The 27,961-nt window shown below is 35.2% G+C and overlaps 1 protein-coding gene across 4 annotated transcripts in view; it reads left to right on the top strand.

Moving 5' to 3' along the window:
* Positions 1-25,345, top strand: part of LOC128994670 (MAP kinase-interacting serine/threonine-protein kinase 1-like) — a 123,320-nt gene extending 97,975 nt beyond the window's left edge. For 3 of the 4 annotated variants that reach the window (XM_054419370.1, XM_054419369.1, XM_054419371.1), the window contains exons 3-7: positions 21,377-21,496; positions 22,036-22,255; positions 22,662-22,798; positions 23,155-23,725; positions 24,066-25,345. In XM_054419370.1, the coding sequence (XP_054275345.1) occupies positions 21,377-21,496; positions 22,036-22,255; positions 22,662-22,798; positions 23,155-23,725; positions 24,066-24,306 (1,289 nt within the window). In that variant the 3' untranslated portion in view covers positions 24,307-25,345. Of the gene's footprint in view, positions 1-16,065; positions 16,466-21,376; positions 21,497-22,035; positions 22,256-22,661; positions 22,799-23,154; positions 23,726-24,065 lie in introns of those variants that run through there. The other variant, XM_054419372.1, reaches the window with a different exon arrangement.
* The last annotated feature ends 2,616 nt before the right edge of the window (positions 25,346-27,961 follow it).

Here is a 27,961-nt window from a genome sequence, read left to right as displayed (position 1 = left end):
GATTAACATGGAAATCAATGCTATTCCTTGCCAGACGCAATGAAAGTGATACTACAATCGCTGCAATGGCTACTTCCAAATGTCTCATGAAAAGTTACAATCGGCGCCCGACTAGGGTTTATCCCTTGCTTTATGTGTCGGAGACTCGTTGTATATAAGCTTTTGAGAATTGGAACAGTATCTTGTTGAAATATGACCAATTTATTGCCTCAAGTGTCTTCTGAAAATATTCGCTATCACAGTCGCAGATTATTTTTACAGCTGGTTTAGTTTGTTGTAGAAATTTTAGTGGGAATTTTGGGTTTGTTAAAAGGTTAAGTTAAGTTCTTGGGTATCGCAAAGGGAAATGTTGGGTTTGTTAAATAAGGTAATGTTAGGTTAGGTTAATCTTGGGTATCGCAAAGGAAAATGTTGGGTTTGTTGATGTACATAAGGTAATGTTAGGTTAGGTTAATCTTGGGTATCGCACAGTGGCCTTTTAAGGTCAAGTTCAAGATAGGTTTTATTGCATTACATTTTGTGCCAAGCCGCAATACCCTTTCGAGAAGGCAACAGACAGACATTCGAGATATTTTCTTTCAAACTGTAATCATTTTTCATTATTTTTCTCATTGCTCATAAACGTGTCTAGACTAGTTGTCGACGAAACCAGTCCAGCTATCGCTAACCGATAAGAACGATATGAGGAAGAGGAACTTGAGTCTATGCATCGATGTATATAGGTCTAGAGCTAGAGGTATAAGAAATCGTTCAACAGTTACGGAAAATGGCCTTTTGCTGTAAGTATTGACAAATAGAATAAACTAAATAAATAAACACGCAGAATGAAGAGAATGCTAAAACAATATTGGTGGTGTGGTTGAATAAGACGAAAGAACTAACATTTGTACCACTATTGCTAGTCAGGTCAACTTTTCGGATGATTCAACAATTTGAACATGTACATTTTTCCTACATCTTTTTGCGCTGGGGAAAAAGCACATTTTTGTCTTGCTGTGGTAGTGTTGTACCAAGGGGAGTATTTTGCTTTGTTGGTATAGAACCTTTCTTTAAGCTAGATATTTTTCCTTGGTTTCTTCAGTATTCAAGTGAAAGTGGGAGATACACCCATCGTATTTGCTTTGGCCTTGGTTTTGGTTGGTCAGGAGTCTAGCTTTACTTTCTCCGCTCTGTCCATACCCGACCTCTCCCAATGGCTACTATAGTGTACTCCAATACAGTACTAGTTTACTGTACGATCATTGACCATAGATCAAGGGATTTTTGGGGTTTAGCTGACTAAATACAACTATGAGAATCCAATAGTCAATGGTTTTAGTCAACGTAAGCGTTGAAACATTTGAAAATTACTCAGTTTCTCAATTAGAACACGTGTTGTACAATTATCGTCAACTAAATACAATTAGGCAAAAATGTGTTGTGGACCACTTGCTCAATGCGCTAATTTCATGACTGCAAAATAGAACAATGCTTTCAATATTTTTAAAATTTTAGCCAGAAAATCTATCTTTAGCTGTTAAAATTTACAAATTATTTTTGGCGCCGTGGTAATTTTGGAGTTTAAAATCTCAAATATTTGTACGCCCGACACAAGAGTTGATCCCTAGCCAACTACGCCCCCATCCTTCTGAAGTGATGTTTATTGACTTCCGGGTCAGACTTTACTGTAGTGTTATTGTTACTTTGTGTTTCCGAAGTAATATTACTGAATAATGAGTAATTGGTTCAGTTTCACACTTGCCTATGTGCAACGAAAAGTAAATCAAATGTAGTATATTTTTGATGGGTTATTTCAACAGTCTCACAAATTCAACATTGTGTGCTACCACGTACGCTGCTTGTAAGGTTATTTTGTTGAATTTGAATTTATCGTTGGTATTTAGGATAAAAAAATCAATGTTAACTAATCCATAAGTGAGGCTTGGAGTAGGGACAGAAGTTTTGCTTTGGAATCTTTAAGTATACATTACCGGTATATAATATATTAAAAATTTCAATTTTTTAATCTGTTTGAGGTTTGGTTAATGAAATTAGGGTACTTAACCATATTAATTCGTTCGTCTTTATTTTTGCTGTACGGATTTCTATTTCTGTGGACTTGAGTCGTCCTGTAAGTAACCGATGATGAAAGAACACTTTAATTAAAACTAATGAAAGATTTTTGTATTTTAAAGTCAAAATGTAAGAGGAGTAGTATTTTTTTAAATTTTATTGATCGTGTTTATCACTATCGTATTCAAACGAGAAATGTGGTTTTAGATTTAATCTCGGAGAGTTTACCTTATCAAAATGACCGTAACCAACCATAGTGTGGTTTGAAACCACAATTCTGCGTTTTACACGCTTCTACACTTATTTTCTCCTACCTCGTTAATAACAAGCTCTTTAATGCATATGTAACAAATAAGGCGTAAGAAGAAATTATTAGACATTTTAAATGAAATTTAGGTTGATTATTGTATTTTTTCTTCAAATTATGGTCGAGATAAATAACAAAGTGAAACTACACGTAAACGACTCAGCAACGCTTATCTTCATTTTATTGTAATCAACAAACTACTATCAGCTGATCGATTTTTATAAATTTCTAAAGGACAACCACTTTGTTTGTATATCGACTTATCTGTAAATGTCTAAATGATTAGTTTCTTATCGCGTTTATTTGCCGAACAAGATATCAAATTATTGAACTAGCCAACGCAATCGTCAATGATATCTTTGACCGTGACACTATTGTTAACTACTTGTTTACAAAAGCTTGTTATATTCGTGTTTGTACAAAAATAAAGTAATCGATTATAAATAGTCACAGATCTTATTATTTACAGTTTCCCCTTAAAACTTGAATTTTCTTTGGGTAGAAATCTATTTTGAGTAATGTTATAATAATGTTGTAGACGAAATAGAAATTTGCGTTAATCTTTTTCTAGGATATATTTGTATGTATTACTTGCATTCAAGAGTATATTTTTTATGGCAGTCCATTTTTAACACGTCCTATGGTTAATTTTAATTCAGAATAAGTTACCGGTACCATGAAAACCCGTACAATTTATCCAGCAATTTTTTTTTATGTACAGTAGGCTAACAATAAAAAAGTTATGGGCTCTTTAAATTTTTATAGGTGAACTACATTTCGAGTATGTTTTGGCATGTTTTGGTGTCCCTCCGATTTCTATTGTCTAAACAAAATCCTGGTTGCAGTACATGGAGATAATTCTAAAAGCAAAAAGCCTTATTTACAAAGTTCACAAATTTACGTCTATATTTGCTTATATTTTTTACGTCTGCTTTTTATTTTCAATGTCACTCTGAAACTAGATTTAATTTAAACCTTTCTTGCGTCAAAAGTCACGTTTCACTGTTTTGGCACTTATTGCAAGATTTATCTATCTAGATAAAATCGGATGTTTTCATTACCAAATGATGAAATTTAATCCTAAATTTAAATTAGCCTTCGATAGCGCGATCAATTTTAGGATCATTGAGAGAGTGAAAAGCCATGATAAGGCTTTTAGATAACCCGAATTGACGCTGATCCTTTATCTATAAAAATCTCAGCTAGGAAAATTAATGATACGTTACAGATTGTGGTTAATAATCATTTGAGTAGGCCTTATCTACTCAGCCTTAGATACTTTGCTGTATAACAGTAAAGTAATCAATAATCAATAATCAGACATTTATTTAAGTAACAATATCATGAAGGCTATGGTAAAATCAAATACATTCTCAAGACTATATAATTGTGATTAGTGGTCTCAGGCAAGAGCTATCTTCCTAACTGAATTAGTGATTAAACCAGTAAGCAATTTATACACCGAGTGCTTATTAGTAACAATTAGTGCAAATTAAAAATATAAGTCATACGAACAATATTAGTAAACTAACATAAATGTGAATTAATTCTGATTGTGGGCTTTAGCCTTGTATTGAGACCATTATTGTGTTTGTATGGATTCAACTGTCTAGCAAAATTATCTGTGACTGGATTAATAATGTTTACATTTACAGCTAAATTACTTTTATGGCTTTGTGTTTAATATGTGTACAGTATACATTTTGGTGTTGTGTTATTGATTTCTACATGTGTTTACTTTCTAGAAGCTATTCTCGCTTATGAAAACTTTTTCCATTGATATTATTTTCTTTGGTTTATTTTTATAATATTTGTCGACGGGATTTTACAAGCTAGACCCGGATTTTCCTTATGTTTTTTTTGTGTATTTAAATCAGGAATCTTGCAGGGCGATAAGCAGAGCAACTAAACAGCATTCTCTGTCCAGGCACTTCGTTACTGGATTCCCAGCTATTTGCGAATGACGTATTCAATTTTTTTCAATTTTTTTTTGTGCGTGTACAATTTTTTTCATTTGACGTCAACATGTTTACATATCCGGGTTGAAATTACGTGTTGAAGTTCACTTGTTCACATCGAACAGTTTTTTTTGTCTGGAACTTTAGCCAATGTTATCCTGCATTTCAAGTTTGTTTCTATGGTCATCAAGTGCTTGTTTCCGTTTATTACTAACCTTATCAATACCTTAAATCAGTGGACATATTTTAAATCCATAGTAACGTTACTTATAGTAGCCTCAAACCTGAGGGACGGAAGTATGTAAAACACACTCAACCATAAAGCTAGCGCTCGCCTTGTAATCAGAGGTTACCGGGTTCGATCCAAAGAAAGCTTTAAGATGGTTCGAATCGAAGCCCAGTTATCGTCGAATTTTGGGAATTAATGAAGACCCAGTTTATCTTAGTCAGTAGCAAAGTTATCTCCATGCATCACCTCACTAATATTCGCTTTTAAAGTACCCACCTTGGTATGTGGTTTAAACCATTCTAATATAATTTTGACGAAATAGTTCATAGGCTACGATAGTAAATTTAAATTTTTCCATTACTTTTGGGAATCGAACCCGCGACCTTTACTACAATAGTCACGACCTTCTGTACGACGTCAACATACCCATTATTTCTGATTCCCTCTCCTTCACTGATCTCCCTCTATACCGTGTTCCAAATAGCATGATTGCACCACTATGACGGCCCAGGGCTATGATAAGGTTAGCAAGAGTTCATTGGCACACGTAGGTTCTCCTAGTATCATGTTAGTTGCTTGCGCTGTCAGTCCGATTGCGTATCTGTTGCTCTTTTTGGTTTGCGTCATTGGCCAAATCTGTCTGAATTTGTTTTTTGCCAACTTCCCAACCTTTCACTTACGAGAGAGTTTTGGTTTGATATTGCGGTTTCTGATGCAATTCAATCGTGTTATTGCTATTGATTTTTGTAATTTCGTGGTATTCGATTGTGATTTTGGTTTATGGGTTTATGGGGTATTTGTTGGAATAGCTTGCCTTCGATCTCACTGAATAAAATTTTTAACCAGATTTATCTGGCGTTGTATACAGTTTAATAAATATTTGATGCAGTAGTTTTATTCACGTTTTCCGAATGCCGTTCCGAATTCACGTTTTCCAATATTCTTTGTGTTTCCATCTAAATATATATCCTGTATCTTTTATAACACAAATAAAAAGGTTAGGTCTATAAAGTATTGTAAGTTGTAACTCTGTGATGTACGCTTCAATGAGCTTTGTAACTGTGGTAGAAGTGGTTTTCCTCTCTCTTCCCTTCATTTACATTGTTTAGCAGTCAACTAGATAGTTTGAAACATCTGATAACATTACTGTTTAATCTCCATTAGAAAATGGTTAAAAAATTCAGCTTTTTATGCGTTTGATGTGACTAAAATCTTTACTAAGTGCTAAAATGTACTCCCTCGAACTAGACACAACAAAAATATTTGACCAAAACCCAATCTACAAAATGTTGACGATTCAAACATTAATTTTAAAAAGCAACGAAGTTTTCATTGATTCGCGTACACACGGAAGTCATATCAAAACCGCAACCACTCACTGATAAGACTCAATGTCACTTAATTTATCAGTTATTCATATCAATTTCTCATTATTCTATGGTCCAGAACATTCCAAACTAAAACTCGATTGGACCTGTTTCGTCATGAGCTTTGTGAGAGGGGTTTTAAATTGAATAGTCGATAAAAGGGATTTTGTGGACCCTCGTTGGAGGGATGCACCCTCCTGTTTCGCAAAAAAGGGGTTAGTGAAATATATTTCGTCATGTATTTTTGTATCCCTTTGTAAGGGGTTTAAATTGATTGACACCCTCTTTGAGAAGACATTGGTTATTGTCAAGCGTATGGGGTAAACATGTTGGTAAAAGCCTTGTGTTTTGAAAATTGACAATTTTGAAAACAGGAAAAGGAATTACTTTCAATTCTACTGGATGAAACTGTTGGTTCAGTTCGTCGGTGTTTCGAACTCGTACCAGTGTTTCAGTTCATCTTCAGGTTCGAAAATCTATAAAAATATTTACCTGTTAGAGGGAATAAAGTGGAGAAATGTTTTACGTGGATGCATTGCAAAGTTGGCGAAAGAACTGTAAAGCTTATTTAGAACAACAGTTTTTACAAAACTTTGCATTTATCGTGATTAATAAATTATTAAAGTAGTTGATATATATAATTAAAAATTTATAAAAATAAAACGGAATCACTTCCATGTCTGATTTAAAAACCTTAGGCGCAAAGTTAGTCAACCTACACGTAACAGATTTTTAAACCATCCTCAGGATCAAAAATCGTCAAAATAAAAATGTATGTGTTCTAAGAGTTATATGTGAGACCATTTTTAAAGCTTTACATAATTAATCGAAAAAAATACAAATGGAGTGTTAATTTGACATAATTTTACCTCGCTAGGACTAGGTCATGTGGATTTAAACATTAGGACTAGATCACGTTGATTTAAACATTAAATGCCACTTTAAATGCAAGTATTAAGTAATGTCTCAGATAGAACAGCTGTGTCGCCTACACCTGGGCAAACACTGCAAGGTCACACACATTCCATTGGATTTGGCAATTAAAATATGTCTATTTGATCTAAAACGAAATGTATTTTGTTTGTAAAAATGTTGTTTTTAGTTGGTTTTTTTGTGGGAACAAAGATAAATGTAATGTAACTACTTATTTGGACTGACTCGCTCACAAGACAATCGCTTTCTTCGATCTTATTTTTTCCTACTAAAAAATGCCCACAACTGATTCGACATGTTATGCGCATTCTCTATCCCTATAAACTTTTAAGTGTTTTTGTTATTGGAAGTTTTATTTTTCATTCTAATAATTGCTCTATGTTTCTGTTCGTCATTAGGAAACCATCGTCCATCTTAGTTCTAGTTTTTAAAAAATACAATTTTTTCCAGTATTTATAGGGGATAAAATGCTTCTAATTTGATTTAATTTTTAATTATTTTCAAAGATTTTCGTGGTACTGTATTTTAGTTTTGATATAAATCTAGAAAACTAGCTCTAAGTATTAGAACGGATATAAGCTAAAATTATTTCGCAATGACGAAACTTGTTTTTCAAATAGTTAGTAAACCAAATAGAAATTAAGTCAAATAACAATCACAAAACAATTCACGAAGTGTGCTTGACCTTTGTAAGTTGTTCCAATATACATAAATAGAATGAACCAAGACCATCCTTGCCATTTGCATTCATCGCCAAGTTGACTGTATGTAGTTGACCGCCCATAATGGGTCCAATGGACCATTATTATTGTCGGTTATGGACCTGTCGTTGTGTATATTACAGTAACAGTGTCCCGTCTTACCTTATACAGTGGCCGAGCTCTCTACAGTCTACAAACCCAGATGGCACGGTTTATTTTCATTTACTGGTTCAAAATGGTTTGTGTTCGTAAAACGCGAACGAGTTCGCAAACTAAAGTGACGAAAATTTGTGTTTCTCATTTTTGTCCCTCAAACCATAAAACTGTTCTAATTTCTCTCTAAACATGTTTGAAAAGCTTAAAATATTTAGTATCTTGAAGTGTTTTTGTACAGTTATTGGTTACGGAGAAAAATTTAAAATAATGTAAATTTAAAATTCCCATACAGTATTATTCCAACGGAGAATAGATAAACTGTTGTAGTTTGCTTATTTATTGATCCATTTTGATAAAACTGGCATTTTTTATATTTTATACTAAGCTATTAATATTTTACTAAAAACAAAATTTATTACCCTCTCTGTAGCAGCAAACCTAGGTAAATTCGCTTAGTCTGCAGGTTTGCTGCGGCGGGGGTGTTATTGTTAGGCAAGCCTGTGTAGTTGGCTTATCAATAATTGCGTATCTACTTTTCTCATACCAATCATTAGTTCTTCATTTAGACACATTTGATTTCATATCGATGTTAAATTAAATGGTTCTTTCGTATTATACCGACCACACCCAAATTTGTAAAATAAACCCTTAGGTTAGGTCAGGTTAGTTTAGCTCAGGTTAGGTTAGGTTAGGTTAGGTTATGAAGATTTTGTTATTTAATCCAATCAAAACCGTATTTGGAAGTCGACTTATCGGTGTGGTCGGTATAATACGAAAGTACCGATGATATTTAAGGATTATACTCAAGTAGTATGACCAATTGTATCTCACTAACACCCAAAATATAAAATTTTTAGCGAATTTCCCTATAGGGAAGTAGCTATTACAGTACCGTAGGTGGCACGGTAAGACCTAGACCCGGGACCGATTTACTTTTTCATTTTGATGTCCCCAGAGGCCAAAAACACCATTCGTTCAAATTTTTATATATGTATATATATATATAGACTTATATATAAATATACATCCGTGAACGCGATAACTTGAGTAATTTTTGTCCGATTTTGATGAAATTCGGTTTAAAGGTGTAAAGCGGGATAAACTTAAATGAGTTCGCGAACCAGCACGATCGGACCATGGGAACGGGGCTTTACGGGGGGTTTTATGGGGTAAAAATTGGTTTTTCTCACTTTTGACCCTCAAAACACAAAATTTCCCGATTTCTCTTTAGACCTTTTTTAAGAGCTTAAAAAATCAAATAATTTAGTATGTATAAGTATTTTTGTTCGATTATTAGTAACAAAGAAAATTAAAAAAAAAACTGTAAATTTAAAATTCCCATGTTATTCTTATGGAGAATATTGTCAAATGTTGTAGTTTGCTTGTTTATGGATATATTTTGATCAAACTTGGAAATTTATTTATTTTTTACTAAGCTATCAATATTTTACTCAAAAACACACTTTATTAGTTTCCTTGTAGCAGCAAACCTAGGTACTCGTTAAACCTAATGTTATTAACATATATTTAACTGAAAATCAATTCAGACAAATGGAAATTCGCATAGTCGGCAGGTTTGCTGCGGCGTGGGTATTTAGATAACCAATTCCTCAACTGTTAACACCAGGGTAATACAGTGTGTGTAGTTGTAAAGTCACGTACGGGAGAGTCAATGCTCGGCCGAGGTCGGCGAAAGCTGCTAAAGGCTTCTCCCAGTTGCGTAAGTACAAGAGGTCGACGTCCAGCCCTACTTGCATTTCACCAATCAGATTCTTGATGTGTTATGTATGAGATGCGGCTTTTAAAAATATCTACCGGCATCAAAGATTGGTTCAGACTCCGGATTATTGTATTATGCTTTCATTAGTTTACAATACCTGCATATAGTAATCCTTGGTTGTTGTAGTGGCAACTAGTTTCGCTAAGTGGTTTATCGATCCGAAAGCTACCCATATTGAAAGATGAAACTAGTTTTCATTCCAGTTCTTACTCTGGACCATGATTTGATATAGGCTACATGGTGTCAAGTAGTGACTTTTTGAAGGTCGTCAACAGAGTTCAATAAATAACATCCACACGAAGGGGGCAAAAACGAACTTACTTTTAAATAAAACACAAAACAAACGAAAGAACATTGTAACCGCAAAAGTAACCGCGACCGGGCTGAAAAAAATGACTCAATATCGATATCAGTTGAGATTTTCCCCATTGTATGTTTATTTAAGAGACCAATAGTTTTTTGCCAAATTTCGAAATGTTAACATCAGTCCTTATCGTAATCGCCGATTTCAGGCTAGGGTCGTAGGAAAATGGATTTATGAAATTTTCGGAAAGTGATTTGTGAGAATCGGACCAGTATCTTCAGGGCCGAAGTCCTGTGAATTAAACTCTTATTGAGTTTGTACAGTACAAGGCTACCACCATTGGTCATTTGAGTGGAAAATTAAATTTGTGGTCTAGGGTAATAAAACCGTAAGAAAATCGTGAATGGAGGCTAGGATCGAACCAGCAAATCTAAAACCTAAGTTTCACGCTCACCCTAGTGTTGTAGGACACCACCTGGTAATTGTGTGCCAACCAAACTTTACTGGAACTTAAAAATTTACTAAGCGTAATATTCATTCTTAGTTTCACTACGGTAAAACACCCTTCAGAACGTTATCTTTATTGAGCGCATAGTAAAACTTCCCCCTCCATGGATAATAGAACAGTTCTGGAACAATGCGAGCAGTGTATTCTGCAAAAGTATGGATTTAAACGTCAAACATATCAATCCATTCCAACCCGGGGCTGAGATCCAAACCAAACTTTGTGTGGATTTTCTAGGGACGATTAAACCATCTATTGAATGTATTTCTATGATGAATTATCTGAGCAACATATTCTTTGACCAATAATGTAATGTTATGATGGTTGAGCAGTTTTATTTTAAAAGTACAGTAACACCAAGGCGTATACCTTGCAGTAACACTATGTCGATACAGTACTGGCTGGGTAGCTGAGTGGTTATAATGCTCGCCTAAAATCTAAAAGGACGCCGGTTCGATCCTGAGAAAAGTCAGTAGCTTTTTTATGGTTCGAAACCGAACCCAGTTGTTCCTGATCATTGGGCTTTAAATAAACTAGCTGTTACCCACGGGCTTCACCCCGTTTGACATCATAAGTATTAATAAAACTATTGATTGGTTAAGTTAACCTGAAATAAACAAAATACAGTAAAAGAAACAAATAATCACACCTGATTTTAATAAGGTAATAAATTGAAAGAATAACAAACAATAAGTACAGCTGAGGTATTTTTAACATTAGGTATATGAAAAGTTCCCTTTAGAAAGGAATTACGACCTTAAAGGGCAATTTATGTCATAATGGATAGTTTTACGCAAGGTTTTTCGTCATGACGAACATTTTAAGTATGTGGTTTATGGGGGTGTGACTTGTAGTTTTCTCAAAAGTTCATGGGTACTTTTGGCTTTATATATAGATGATCCTGGCTAATGAAACAGCTGATCTTTTCTCAGTCTGTAATAAAGCTACACAAATATCACATCCTACACTCATCCTTCGTTCATAGGTTAATATACGCACCTGGTGGCGTCCCCATCTTAAAATTGGAAGGAAAATTTTAATTGATTGTTGTTACAACTTATTTTGAATTATTGTCCATTTTGTTCATTGTTGAACACTCAGTTGATTTGCAATGATCAAACCAATACAATTCAGAATAGTTTAGAATTTAGCAGAGTTGTGGTAAATTGCTACAATGTTGAACTTTCGTTTGAGAAATCATATGGAATATTTATGTGGCATGGTTATAACAATTGATGGAAATTGTTAACCGTAACATGACTATGCGACGTGACTAAGTGAGTCAACATGGTTATGTATCACGTGATTGTGTGGTAGATGAGTCATCTCACACCTAAGTCAACAGACACAACCTGCTGAAAGTTGAACACACTATACAGAACAGCTGAGTATTTTGTGAATAGCATTATTTCATCATAACAATTCCCTTATTGTCTACGTGTATCATACTACTGTAGGCACCACGTTGATCTGATGGTAGATGAGTCATCTCTCACCTGAGTCAACTAACATACTCCACGTGGCTGAACGCTGAACACATGTTGTGTTGCTTATTTTTTCACATACAGATATACAAGTCATGTTGTATATACCAAGTTCTAGAGATCCATAGATCGGCCCCTGTAGGTTCTCCACCCTCAAAATTTTCACGAACATGTCACCAACGTTCCCGCGTGATCTGTGTATAGATGAGTCGTCGTACGTTGAATTCAACCTTTCTACGTGGCATTAAACACACTCGCGTTATGTAAAATTATTTCTTGATATTCTGAAAAAGTTTCTGTAGAAAAAGTTGCCTATGTGAGACCTGGATACAAATAACGTCATGGATATTCGTTTATAGCTCTTTGCTCATTTGCTGAGGTGTTTTCACTTTCGTTTCACTTATTGTATTATTTTTCAAAACATTTGAAAGTTGTTTAGAAAATAAATTTATTTTTAATATAAATGAACTTACCATGTATGTTCCTCCACTGAAAAATTGAATTATTGACTTACTGAGAAGTTATTATGTTAACAATACTCAGGGAAGAGCGTAACTAAAAAGATATATTGACCAGAAGAAACGTGTTGATCACACTTGAGATACTTTTATGGTATTCTAACGCAAAATCTTGTAAACTAAACTAAGGAAATCATACAGTTCAAACAGTTTAATGGATGAATCAACAAGGAAGTAAGACAAGTGGAATATTCTCAAAGAATGATAAACAACTTGTACGTATATTGGGCTTGGCTGATGTAATACAATCATCTTTATATCTGGACTATTAATTTATCCACCCCAGTACCAGTGGAATACGCAGAAAAACAATGCTAGACCATTGCTTAAGATATTATGCAGCTAGCAAACCCTTATTCAAACTGGGCGATGGATAGACCCTGGAAAACTTGGGGAGTTGTGTTAAACTCTAGCAAAGGCACGTAGAAGATATCACGGATATGGTGTAGTTGGTACGACTTGTCGTCGTTTATCCCAAGTATTGTAGTGAGATATCCCTGTAGTGAGTATGGCTGTTGGTGACCTTCCCCTCACATTTGCATCGATTTTTAGGGTTGCGCGGGTCAGTATAGAGAGGGTCGCGTGCTGAACGCCCTGGAAACTTCCACCCCTAAATACAACACGCTTCCGTAACCCCCAGCACCTTCTGCAGCGAGCAGCCTGTTTTGACTGTTGGGATCGATTTTCTACCCGTCGTTGTGAAATTTCTCGCAAGCTTCTAGAAAATTGTGGAAATGTTTGTTATAGTAGATGTTTTGCTGCAGTTTTGCTTTTGTTACGCCTTGGAATCATATTTGTTGGTACAGTAATTAGATTTTCCTGTCTGTGGACTATGTTGTGTTTCCTCCAGACCGTCTAAGTAGGCATACATGATTCCTAGAATCAGAAAAGACACGGAATAGAGACTAGGAATGGAAGAAGGCGTGAAGATTGTAAAGACCACTTTCCTAACCTTGGTGATCGAGTTTGAAATTGAATTTGTACCTATTTTCGTGATGTAGATACTTTCTTCAAATATCCATGATTTATTAAATTAAAATTAACTGTGCAAGCTATCAACAACCTTTAGTGGGACTTCTATGATTCTAAACTGAATTTTTAGTGCTAAAGTCTCAATGTGCCACGAACTACTTAAAATTATTAGGTAACTTATAAAAATCATCTACAGTATGTTAGATTGTTTTAGGGGGCTTGCAAAAGCAGAATACGTTTATGTTATTACATGACTATTGTAGTGCGCAGTTTAAAAAGTTTACAGCGGGTTTACACTATCTCAGCTTCGCCAATCGACTTTCTTCCTTTGACAACCGCTGATAAGAGATTACGGGTGTGTTGTGTCTACAACTGCGCAGCAAATTGTCTTGTTGTTCACCTCGGGATGGAAAGTAAGATCGCACCTAATAAGCATTACGTTGTATGACTCACTGTGCAGTGGAGGTGGGACAACAACAAAACCTGAGGATGGGCGCAGTAATATGTCCGAAACGTCGATAATTTGAGTCAGTTTAATGTTTTTCGAGATGAACGATGTCACACTTTCGAAACGTGTGAACAGTGTTTTCATAATCATTTTCCAAGTATTTATGTATAGACTTTCGGGTAAAAAGTTCTTGAAGGAAGGTTGTTTGGCCGTTGGCCAGACTTTGAGAGATTTTCAGGACATTCGACAGACTATTATTAAACAGGACATTGAAAAATCGCCCGATCACCAACTCTTTATCAGTTGTGGTGATTGAGTTCTTATTGCCATATTGCTATAATTGACAGGTATTGCCTTGAAAAATGACGTTGCAATAAATCTAATCGTGGCGTTGCATGTAACAAAATAGCCTTCTGTTGAAGCTTCCTAATGTTGTAAACCTTAGTCAAGTAATAAGGAAATTAAATAAACTAGTTCAGCCTTGTCAAATCATCGTATTCCTGAATATTGTCACTAGTCTGGAACATGGTTGTATATTAGATGAATAAATGACACAATATCAGTGGTAAAACATTGTATGGATTAATACAATTTTCCACGATTTCAATCATAAACAGTCGACTGCATTATAATATAACCTTAAACAGTACATTTCGTTCAATCTCGAAACTATATTTACGTGATTCCGGAATAATTAGCTTGAAATATATCCTGAAATACTCAAATTCTTTATTTTACACTTAACTGAATTCTAAAGTAACGAATTGTAAAACTAAGGTTTCGTCTTTACAGTTGAACCTCAATAACACCAACCTCGATACACGATAGCACGACAGTTAAATAATGCACTTGTTACACCTTCTTTGAAGATATAATTACATGGGATATACTTGCCGACTATACACAGAAATAGACTTCCCATGTGCTATGAAAGTTTGAAGCCAAGAAAATAGATGAAGTTCAGGACCATCTCACCAGAGTTTACTAGTGTATTGGGTTGTACTTGTCACTCATCAAAAAAGCTCGGTAAGGAATAAACATCAATATGTGCGATATATTTTTCTCAGTTAAGGTCGTATTGTGTAACTGTATCAATGGACTTTCTGTGCCGTCAAACCTTGCCTTCATATAGTCATCAATACATATCTGTAACTGTTTCATGACCATTACCAACTGTTTACATCCTTGAATGCGCTATCAATTGACCATCTGTTTCACAGCTGTAGCTAGAATTTTACTTATAATTACAAAAGGGTTGTGTAACACTTAGCATATTATTGACTATTTTGTCAGGTCATTAGTTTTCCTTGTTGACCAGATGCAAACGTGCCGTCAGCCATGAGCGCCTTTACGTCCTTTGGCACGAAGTCAGATTCTACTTTGTTTACGTTACGTTACATTGTTCGTTGTCCGAAAGGGTGTTTGGCTGCGGCATGACGCTCGTGTAGAAAACAAAAGTGCTCTCAAATTTGGCGCCGATCCAGGGTCGTGCCGAACTAATCGATGTTTTTTAGTTGCCACGCTAGCCAAACGTCGAAAGAGGTTTCAATGAATGTTCTCGAGGCTCTCAATTGTGAAATGTATTTATAAGTTTGCATGTTAGTAAAAGAAAAATTGTAAATAATATTCGTTTGTACAATTTATGTTACAGTATATATTATGGGATGAGAATTAGAACAATTGAGATGGTTGCTGCTATTTCCGTGATGGCTTAAAATATACTGTATTACTTTGTTCGTCGTATCGTAAAAAAATCAATCAAGCTAGTTTAGATGCTATTTTGAAACCTTTTTTATTTATTTTTTTCTCTTTTCACAAGTTACAATAAAATACACAAAAATCCAATAAAATGGTTTTCTCTTTGTGTCGATAAATTTCCAGAAAATATTTCGAACCCGAACTCTCATATTTCTACAAAATAGCAATACGAGTGCTGTTGTTGACATCGGTTGTTGATAAGTAGGCTATTTAAAACTATTTTGGCAGTCTTGTATTTAATTATGTTTTTTTTTTCATAAAATTTACGGAAACCCAAATATAGACAGTATTTTAACATTACAGTTAACGAGTAAATATATCGCCTATCATATCCTTTCCGAGAACATAACAATGCTAATGCCGAGTGTTGGGCATCGATGGTGTTGGGTCGGTGTGTGCCAGCTCAGCACCACATCGCTCGCTATCTCATCACATGGTAGTCTTCTATTTTGATCATGTGACCTAGGGTGCCCCTGCTTTACAATTCTGATGCGCACATCAGAGTGGCGTGAGGGCCCCCTCCCCTCCTCAGCCCCACCACCCTGGACGCTGCCACTGCGCAGTCGTCGGTCGCGTTTATATCCCCCGTTCGCCAAGCCTCCGCGTCAGTTTGTCGGTATCCAGCGCAGCATTTGCGTCGTGAACCAACTGGTCGAGTATACAAGATGGCTGTTGTTTGAAGTTGACGCCGAGTGCTAGCTAGTCTAATGATTGAATATCGATTTTGGCATATTGTCAATTGAGTGTCGGCTCTGATCTCAGTAGAATAGCAATATTCGATTCCTGTGAATTGTTGATTTTTATTTAATTAGTGCCTGATAGCTATTTATTTTCGTAAAAAGTGCTGTGATATTAAGTTAGGTCTCACAAAGTGTTCCTTGGTCGGTGGATTTCGACCTGCATTTTCTTATTCGTGTTATTTCTGAATCGCCTGTGTAATCTTCAACATGGTTGAAAGCATTTTGGAAGAGACTGAGGGCTGTCTGTCCAACCGTAAGTAACAGATTTATGGCAATTACTAAGTTGTTAGCTAGGATTAATATTTTTTATTTCAATCTGAACTCCTCCACTAGTTTACGGTGAGGATAGCGATTTATTCAATCTCATTCACGTCACTTTTTATCTATATTTTCTTCAATTTCAACCGGTTTGAGAACGAGTTCTTTGTGATGGTGTGTAAGGTTGTTGTGGAGCAAGATGATTGGCCCGGTTAGTGATTGGTGGGGTGGGGACTGGGAGTGGGAAAGGCTAGAAACTTCCTTATCCTCTCTTCAATGTTATGATGATAAGGCCTGTCTGAATTTATAGATTTTGTTATCAATTAAGTTAATTGACAGCTGATCCGTTGTTATTTTTACACATTTCCAGACTTCGTAATAGGGTTAGGTTGACTTAAAAAACTTAAATTAAAACTTAAAACTAAAAAAAAATAATTTAGGCTAAATAAAAAAAAAATTAAAAACTAAGTTAAAAAATCTGTAGGCCTAACTCAATTTGCATTTCAGAATAAAGTATTAACTTAAATACAGGTTAACCCATTACTTGGGTAATAAAAAAAATTGGCTTTTTTTACTTAGATAAAATATATAATAAGTTAACTTAGATAAAAGTTATTGTAGGCCTATGTAAATTAATACAAATTAAATTTCCTGTTGTATTAAACATGTCTCAAGTAAAATAATAATAATAATAATAATTTTTTAACGTCTTTCAAACAGAAAATAAAAAAATGTACATTTTTAGAATAAATTTAATTTAGTTTAGGCTAAACTTAAACATTTTATTACTTTTTATTGCTTTCATTTCCTTACCGTAGGCCTACTTTATTTAATTCCCTAGGCTAGGCCTACATAGATTTTTTTACTTTACAATTATATCTACAATAGTCTTTATGTTTTACAGCTAGTATTTATGTAAAACACTCTTTTTCCCTCTCATCACCACTAGGCCTACGCCACCCAATTCGCCGTCACTTTCACTGTCATTTTCACACTTAAGTCTGTCAATCTCACTTGAGAATATGCGATCGAATTAGTTTGTTTGGCCCCCCATTTATAAAACATAATAATACACCCGTAACTACGTTATAATCACTGAAAGTATGAACACAAACAAGCACAAACATCTGAACATCAAGAATGTAAACAATCACATCACATCTGTTGAACCATATTGTCAACCGTACAAATAAAAATAATAGGGTTATCCCTTGTCAATGTATAGGTTTATACATATTAAGTACAGAGAGAATAAGAAAACGATTCTATTGTAAAACTGTAGACTTAGGCTATTTAAAGCACATCAGCTGTTACGTAATAACAATTTTTTAATGACGTAAGTGTAATATTTTTACACTTTTGGTTAGGCTACTTGTTTTCTACTTATTCTTCTGTATTCTACTTAAGTTAAATTAGCGATAAGACAAAACTCTCCAAGTTATTACCGGTACTTACAGTAGGCCCTACGCAAGTACTGGTAGTAATTTTTTTCAACCATTAAATTTCATTAGAAGTTAGGCTTATTTGGAAAATTATTGCAACTAGCCACTAAAGTGTTTAATTTTTATTGACGAGTGATGTAAGTTACGAATAAATTAGTAACAACCGTTCAAAACTTAGGCCTAGATATAGCCTCTATGGGCTAAATTACTATATTTGTCCTAGCCTGATTAGCAAATTTATTGACTCATTAAGTGAATGCTTGATTAAAATTCAACAGACCATTTCAGAAATAGTGTAGGCTATAGGCCTACAATAGGCTATGGTATAAACTTTATGCTTCAGACAGAATTTTAGTAATACCAGTAGGTATCATATAAAACCACCCGACTTAAAATAGAAGTACTAGCACAAAGTATTGAAAAATATGGATTAGACCATAAATAAGACATGTTTCTTATAATTTTTATTAAGTTATAATCTCATTAACAGAGAACAGTGCCTCATCAAGTTTCATAATGCTGGTCAAGTGTGAGGGATCAGATTGTCAATCCTACGTTATTTAATCAGTATGTGGAGTAAAGGATAGCAATTGATAGGCCTAACTTAACATAGCTTAAGTTAAGCCTATGTACCATATGTCTATTTCAATGGTCACAATTTTTAATTTCCTGTCTTTAAAATAACACTAATACCAAAACCCTACCCAGACTGACGCTTACCGAAACCCCCAGTCAGTAAAACCCCATTTGAAAATAATGGACCCCGCTTAGAAACACACAAACCGAAACTCTGGGCCTGTGAGACCCCTCATTAAAATACTCTAACGCTGGGCTTTTGAGACGGGCATGTTATGAACAACCTGTCAAGGTCACGGCACCCATGCAAAATGAACAAACAAATATATCAACAGGTAGGCCTAGAGGAGGAAAAGAGGGGAAGGTATTGGGGGAATGGAATCTCCCAACTAAACAGTGTTGCCAACGTGCGTTTGTGAAAATTCCCGTGGGCCTGTCAGACGGTTTCGGTAAAAGTGTTAAGACGAACATTTCAACCTAAAAACATTGTTGGTGTTAGGCCCAGTTGGATGTCCCCCTAATGGAAAAGGGGCATATCTACATATCTCTGATATCAAGTCTATAACAGTAGTTTTACACCAAACCGAAACATACTTTAGATCACACTTAATTTTGAAATATTTAAAAATACCGTACTATACAAATAAATGCCTAACTTAGTTAACGTACTGTTCTTTAGTAAATAGTAACTTAACTTATTAATTCTGATAGTAGCCTAATATTAGTATCAACTATGAAAAATCTACACCATAAAAAGTCAGGACGCATGTCTACTGGCATGGTTTTCTATTTATTTGTTTGTTAGTCTTTGTCTTTTATTGACAGTGACATCTTGTATCTTCTAACCCTCATGTTGTGGCTAACTTGGTTTACCACACGCAATTGGAGGCTCTTATTTGGGATGCTTAGAATTTTCCGGTCTTCATCAGTCTTTAAGGAGAACCCTTATCTTCTCTTTGTCAAATGTCTTCCAAACATGCTGTATAACACACCATTTGTGTTAAGTATCCTATCTGGAATAGTGCTTTTTACTAACAATATTTTCAATTTCTTGCTTAATAATATCACAGGAATGAGTTTACAAAGTTTTTTGTTACAACTAACGGTACTTTTCTGTTAAGGGGAACATTCATTATTATTGATAATTTTTTTGATACATTGATATTTTATTTTTTGATCCCATTAACGAATTGAAACTTATCAGCTGACAACGACGATAAGTAAAAATTGTTCAGCAGGCTATAAAAAAAAATAAAAAATATATATATGGTAATGAAACTGTTCTAAACTAACCACATTTGCTTTAACATTTCAAAATTCCGTTTGATATTTCCCACATAGCCTACCGAGTTACTGTTGTCAGAGAAAAATTTATAAATGTTACTACAAGTTTTCTTTGTTATGTTAGGTTAGTTCAGAACAGTTTCATTTCTTAATCCATACTAGTGTACATGTTGCTCGAAATCGAGCAATTGCAAAGAAGTACAGGAGCTATCTATAAACAAATGACTTGTTTAAAAACTAATAACAGTCATAATTTCCGATTTTTTTTAAAGAGTCGACTAAAAGATTATTAACTAATGGAAATACTCACAATTTACATAACAGTCCTATTCCAGTTTAAAGGGTTAATTGTTTACTATCAAACTGTCCATGGACGGGAAATGGTAAGCTAACAATTTAAGTCAACGTAAAAAGGCTGTCAGCTTTTATAATGTACCGTACCTAAGTTATTTAGACAATTTGTAGACAATAAGGTGTAGGCTACTTTAAACTCTACAGAACAGAGTTAGGCAAAATCTGGAAGAACTCTGAAATGGTGTTATTTATCATAAGCATATTCATATGCCAAATCATTAAAATAAAAATTCAATAATTAATAACTTATATCATTAAACACAAACCAACATTCAAAACTATGCCCATTTTTAATACAACATAGATCATTTGCACATTGACTGTTTACAATTAACAAATGTTCTTCTTCTCACTTTTAATTTTTGGTTCGCAACGGGAAAAATATGTTTCATAATCATTGAAGTAGATTTATAATAAATAATCCATCATAAAGTTTAAGATTAAATAAATAAACCTACCACATAGTTGTTTTATTTTTTGGATCAGCTGTCTGAAATTGTGAAATAGACATTTGACGGTTCTGGTTGTTTACATTTAAATGTCAAAGCAAATGTAAACATTGTGAATTTTCTCATGCTTCCATGGAGACCAATTTTTAATATTTAATTTCTGACAACAGCTGAAGTTTCAAAACAATGTTTGTTTCCCATGTTAATCTTATGGAGAAATACAAAACTTTAAAGGGCCCCAGGGCCTCACTCTCTAGTTATTTCCCTAAAAAGACAGTTTCCTGCACAACTTCACGTTACGCTCTTTCCAATGACACCAAAAACATGTCAATCGGTTCATTAGTTCCGGAGGAGTAATTGTCACAAAAATCCTGCTTGCGTATTAAATAAGTATAGATATATTGTTTTTGCCTAAAAAAGGTCAGTTATCAATATGTAATTTTGAATGTGTATGAAGATATTATAACAGAAGGAATGTGGATCGGAATATGGGTATAAAGGAATATCAGGAATATGGATATAAAGGGGGAAAATAACAGGTATAAATAGGCTATCGAAAAAAAACTTGTTGATAATAATGAATGAATCCTTTAACAGGAAAGTACCCAATTACAGTATTCACAAAACTGCAATAGGCCCACAGAACTCGAATACCTAAATAATTGTCGGAAAATACTCTCGGAAAATAGCATTTAGGAGCAAGTTTGAGCCCAATCATTCTAGAAAATCGTATTTTTGCTCATGTATGTTGCCTGATGCGCTACAGTACATAATTTCAAGTTGTGGGTTTGTCTGTTGCAGACAACGTTATCTCTGTCCTGCGAGACAAGACCAATGATGTCGCTGCACGCAAGGAGGAGGCGTGCAAGAAACGCAGGAAGAAGAGAACAACCACCAGTCTGGTCTCATCCTGTTTCCAAGGTAAATTAAAAGACATTTCAATGTGGGTTGAAAACGTTAGGTGTAAGTCATAAGAAATGGTTTCCTTTCCTTCTGGTCTAAACGTTTATCAACAAAATGCTGCTTACTAAGTTAATTGAAAGCTCAACACCGTTTATAATGTTTGTTTGCTTAAGGTGAGGCAATAGTTGGAATTTTTACCTATATGCACAGTTTTTCATGAGCTATTCTGTAAGAATAAAATTAACAAGTAGCCTTAATTAACTTATCTATTCACATGTTCGTTATGCTCAACGTCTTTGAATCATATCTAATTAAATGTGCCTATCTTATCCTTTGACCAAATATTATTCTAGTAAAGACACTTGTAAAAGATCACCAAAGAAAACTAATCTAGACTTTTAATGGAATGGAACAAAAACCAATCTTCTACCGGTACTAATGAAACTTCGAGATCATGTAGGAGTAGCTCCTTACCTTTAAACCAAAAGGATTTTTATAAATCAAGTCAATATGTATTTATAGGCAATAAAAATCATGTTTTTGTCCGTTTGTTCCAGATTTGTACAGACTGACAGGTGAGGTGCTGGGGAAGGGAGCGTACGCATCAGTTCAGACGTGTGTAAACCTGCTCACTGACTTGGAGTACGCTGTCAAGATCATTGAGAAAGTCCCCGGCCATTCTCGCGCCAGGGTGTTCAAAGAGGTCGAGACTTTCCACCATTGCCAGGGCCATCCAAACATCATTCAGATGCTTGAGTTTTTCGAGGACGACAAAAGGTAATTTGGATTATAGACTCCTGGATTATATTTTAATGAGGATATTAAAAAAAAGACCATAGTTCAACTAGTTTATCTGAGAAAATTAGACAACAGCGGTTTTAAGATGATAAATGGTCTTGAAGCATAACCCTGATTTTGTTTAAAAAATAGGATTTTGGAGTGTAGACTCTACTTGGCAATTAATCAGATTTATTTATAGTTGTTCTCAACCCAACTATCAAAGATTTTGTGTTATTTCTAACTCAAGAATATTGAATATACAATCTTAAAAAAAGAGACATAGTCTAGTAGGTACTGAACTTGTTCCCCTGGATGGAGAGAGAGAGATTCAGCCTAGACAATTATTCTGTCAATTTATCATTCAAGTTAAGTGGAGTGTTAAGCCCATGTTTGTTTTCCTTAGGTTCTACCTCGTCTTTGAGAAAGTGGAGGGAGGTCAGCTTCTCTCCAGGATTCAGGAGAGAATCCATTTCACCGAGAGAGAAGCGAGCATGATTGTGCGAGATTTGGCCAGCGCTCTTAACTTCCTTCATTCTAAAGGTAATTAAACGAGTATCCTCATTGTGACTAAAGGATAACGAGGCCAAACGTGAATTTAAAGTAATTAAATAAAAGTAAAAAAATTAGCATTTAAATAGCTAAATTGATTATCCTAAGTTTTGGTTACCTTTTGTTTTCATACGAATCCAAAAAATTTCAGAAAGTAGTTCAATGAGGTTTTTCTTATACTATTGTAAGTATTTTGTGTCCATAAAGATAATTTAATTTTTGGTTATTAAATAAGAGAATTGAAGCTTTTTGAACACAAAGTAATCATGTTGTCTTCTTGCTTGAAATATGTCATACATAAATGAAAAATTACTACTTAATCCTTAATTTACGTTATCATTTTCCAGGAATTGCCCATCGCGATCTCAAGCCAGAGAACATCTTGTGCGTTCACCGTGACCAGCTGACTCCAGTGAAGATCTGCGACTTTGACCTCGGCTCAGGCATCAAGTTCAACAGCTCACTGTCGTCTCCTCTGGCCACGCCTCAGCTGCTGACACCGGTCGGCTCCGCAGAGTTCATGGCACCGGAGGTGGTGGAGGCGTTTGTCGGCGAGGCGAGCAGTGTTTATGACAAGCGCTGCGACCTCTGGAGTCTGGGAGTGATAGCATACATCTTGCTGTGTGGCTACCCTCCGTTCTACGGGCAGTGTGGCCGCGACTGCGGGTGGGAGCGTGGGGAGAACTGCACCTATTGTCAAGAGATGCTGTTCACAAGCATCCAAGAGGGCGTTTATGACTTTCCGGACAAGGAGTGGTCGGAGATCTCGTCCGACGCCAAGGACCTGATCTCCAATTTGCTGGTGAAGGAGGCGTCGCTGAGGCTGAGTGCGGCAAGTGTAATGTCACATCCGTGGGTGCTGCAACAACATCAGGTCACCCAGGGCAGGGCACTCACCACCCCTCAGGTCATTCGGAGGTATGTATTGGGAGGATAGTGTTCTTTCTCTCTCCCTGCAAGCCTGCTTGTAGCTGGGAATAATTATTTTTCAGTTTTAACTCCTGAGTTTTCTTTAAGGACCTTAACAGATTATAACTTGAAAGTATCAAAATGATTTAAAAGTTTTAGGAATTCTGATCTATTAACAAATAATTTAAAACTTCATTATTGCAGTCTACAGATTATCCTTCATTTGTGCAATTATGAGTAAAAAGAGTTGGGACTGAGTTTGTAAATCATGTATATCTAACTGAATCATGATTTGATAAGTAATTTGATATTTCAAGATTCCACCCTGATGAAGTTAATCTGTTTGCAGGAACAACAGTGCCAGAGAGTTGTCCGCTTTTGCGGAGTCTGCGATGGCTTGCAACAGAGTAGTGTTGCAACACTTCAGCATGACCGGGGACTCTGTAGTGGACCAGTACCTGGCTGTGGAGAACGGAGGCAAGGGTCTGCCCTTCGGACTGTCTCCACCGTCAGAATCCCGTCTGGTCCAGCGTCGTCTGCTAGCCAAGTCTCAAGAGATGCCCCCGATCATCACCACACTTAGCGGATAGTCATCACGCCATCCCACCTTCGACAAATCTTTCATGCCAAAAAAGTATTTTGTTTATAGCAGTTGTGTCTTAACTGCAATTGGCTTTCTTTATTGTTAGTTATATGAGTCTGTAATTAACTTTGGTATAAAAAACTGACTGAATGTAACTAGGGTATAGTTTATTTTTGCTGGATTCTCTGACCCGTAGTTTCAACGTCCATGTGGTTTAGAATCTAGTTAATCTAGACTCTTGACGATCGCCGTTACGGTTTCCTCTTGGATTGGCTTTGTTTTCAAAATTGGCCATATGGAGTAGACTTATAGTTACTGAAAAAATTGATAGCTTTATTGTACTGAGGCGACTGTATATCAAGTATTGTTAAGTCTATCGTACAAATATTAGAGTAAGTAGCAACTCGATTTTCGGGTGCTGTTTTTGCTTTTGGGATCTGTGCTAAAATTCCAATTTATTGACTTTTTATTTGCAAATTCCAAATTCTCCGTTTCTAGTTTTTCTTTAACCACTCAATTTATAAACTATCCTCATTATATTTTGCCTAGCCTTTATCCCAAAAGGTACAAAACAGAAGAGGGATATGTATATTATTCTGTTCCAAATGTTAAGATAGATCGGAGTGATGCGATGTTAAAGCGAGTTTTGTATTTTTCTAAGTTTTGTACATAGTCTATAAATATGACTGATGTGTGAGTGGGAGCCTGAAAGGTTTATGAGTCAGTGAGTGTGTCCGTGTGTGAATGTATAACCAGAGAAGAAAGGAGTTTTGTTAATGGTTAAATGGAGATGATGCGTCTTTTTGTAAAAGTTCAAAAGTTTTTGTATTGCATTTCCAAAAATCTGAAGTCACAAGATGTATTGTTTCATTTAATGAATTTGGTATTAATGTTTCATCATATTTGTAATAATTCAATAACCATTTCATACATAATTGTAATACTTAGTTATCATTTATAATTTTTTCATCATTGATAGATATTCTTTCAACACAGACCTAATAATTTCAAATCGAAGTTTTGTTAATAAAAATGACTGACATGACTGATTGTGTTTTCTTGAATTTTTTCCCATTACACTATGCAAATTTAGGTTATAAATAAAATAATAAACTCAGTGATGTAGCCAGGATTTCAAAATAGGGGGGGTCGACCGACCGGGGTGGTCTGGAATACCCCCCAGATAAAAAGGGGTCTGGGAAATTTTTTTAAAATATAGGCCCTAAAATGGTCTATTTTAGCTCTCTTGGCATTGAAAATAATCAACCCCAACTTCAATACAGTATGATTACATAATTTTACATTTAATTTAACAAATAAACATATTTAAGACTTAAAGGGATAAAAATATATTTTATCCCCCTGCCTATGTCACTGCTACACTGACTAGTACATCAATAACATTTACATTTTCTGTGTACGTGCTGAATTTGCTAGTTTTATCCACTTCTGTATTGACAAAAACCATTTTCTTAGGAAAAAGATTTATCTGGCCAGTGAGACATAAAATTTTTTGCTGGAATAGATATAGGCCTACTATTGTGAAATCACCTGTTTTCGTTATATCTTTATCATCTAGGAAAATTCATAATTCCATTGTTTACTATAGCCTACCAAATGAATGTTTGCCAAGCAAAAGCAATGTTAGCTACTTTATTTGCTTTTTATTTGGCTGTCATATAAAACAAATGTTTGTTTTTGTTTCTTTAACTGTTTCAATTCGCAACAACCAAAACTGTACTATCAATGTAAATTTGAACTTAAAAATGAAGGCCTCCTAACCTAAAGAAAATGCTATATTTCTAAAATAATCCAACGTCTATTTTTAATTAAAAAATAATCATTCATTCTTTGTATTGTAGCGAAAAGTAATGTTCAAAATAATCAAAATACAAGTGAAAGTGGGTCATTAGACATTCTTGACTATTTTAAGTGCTTGATAAATCTCACATTTTACAGCTGAAAGTCAACAATCTTTGTGTTGTAGTTGCAATTAAACTTACATGTGGTGAGTTTTACCCAGCCGTCAGCCACTAGGGCAAATTTACTTGCAGCTAGTTTGAATAACAATTAATTAGGTCTCTGACAACATTTCAACAGTGCAAAAGGTGTAAACTGGGCTAGACTTTTGGTATGGATTTGAATCCCATGCGTACACCTATTGATCAGTTGAGCCCAGTTTTTAAACTGTTCCTGTTCAAATAATGCAGATGGCCTTAATACTATTTTGTTAACTATTGTGTAATTTTGCTGGTGGATACTCAAATTGACAGAGCTCAAATTTAAAAAATTACTGGAGACAAAGGTATACCTGAAATGAAAGGTAACTAACACGAAGCACACACCAAAGTAAGCTTCTGATTTTACAAGACAGGAATTTGACTTCCAGTTTTCGAACAAACAACAGGTATGATAAATGCTTCCAGCGAGGTGTCTTCTGCCTCGACACTTGAGTATGAAATATACCTCAAGCTTTGACTTGATACAACTAGACATCCCTGTGTCAAAGTTGTCGCCAGTTTTTAAAATCAAAATGGATGTAGACGTGAGCCACCAATGTGCACTTGACAAGAGTTGATTGTACTGATGTAAATCACTAATTCCTGCTTAATATGCGATTATCAACCAAGTGAAACTGATAGGATGACATATTAACTTATTGTAATCCTCACATACACAGACCCTGCATGTTACCATCTGACCTGTAGGACAGAAGCTACTCGTCATCCATAGCAAGGCTCTTCAACATGTGACGGAATCACTTTGGTACCCGAGGAACTCTCGTGTTCAGGCACTCTACCACCGTACCCACTAGAGCAAGACTTCAAGAGGCAGCGGAGGCATCTCCGTGGGACCACATCCGGCACCTGATAGCTGATAGTGTCCCCCAGCTTCCCCCTAGATTATTGAGTGGTAGACATCTAATGGTAGCTAGGCTTAGATCCACAGTAGACGAGTGTATGCTCTGAAGAAGAACAGGAGCTCGAGAAGATGTGGTGCTAGTTGCCATAGTCATATGGACCTGGACTTATGCTTTAGCATCTGTTATGACCTATAACTATCTCGGTAAAATAGGACGAATATAGAATTTTAGACACTGGCTCACAGAACTATGTTCTTTTTAATAAAAAAATTGGCGACAGCTGGTCCATATAGATTGGATGTCTACTTCAGTGGCCAATAGCATAGACTAACCAACACAAGTAGACTTGTCATCCCATTGTAAATTTTGAAGCACGTTTTTCGTGTCTAGTGCATGTACGGTGACACTGAACGCTAGTATCGACAAAATTTTGTTTATATCATTTTAGGGTCAATTTCTTGATTTGTGCTTTACTGTTTGGTAATATAACTAGGAGACAAGTTATTGTTTATGATTAGATCGTATTATTTGGTTAAACAAGGTTTTAAATGACTGTAATAACTGGAAACAAAATGTAAACAGAACACGACCTCTACATAAACCGTACAGAACTAACAATAAAATTTTCTTCAGCTGTTGCATAAGGATGAGAGATCTACTTGGAGGAGTATCAATAGTCAATGCACTCAAGTAATTGATTAGTCCAGACAGAAAGCAACAAAGAAATCTTAACTGTAACTAATATTAATGCTACATCAAAGACTTGGGATTTAGTTAGGAATCATCTAGAATCAATTAA

The sequence above is a fragment of the Macrosteles quadrilineatus genome, unplaced genomic scaffold (genome assembly GCF_028750875.1).
Source record: "Macrosteles quadrilineatus isolate MER2022 unplaced genomic scaffold, UCM_ALF_1.0 Scaffold_5__1_contigs__length_97177068, whole genome shotgun sequence".
In the NCBI taxonomy this organism is placed as follows: Eukaryota; Metazoa; Arthropoda; class Insecta; order Hemiptera; family Cicadellidae; genus Macrosteles; species Macrosteles quadrilineatus.
This window is presented reverse-complemented; position numbering and strand designations above follow the sequence as displayed.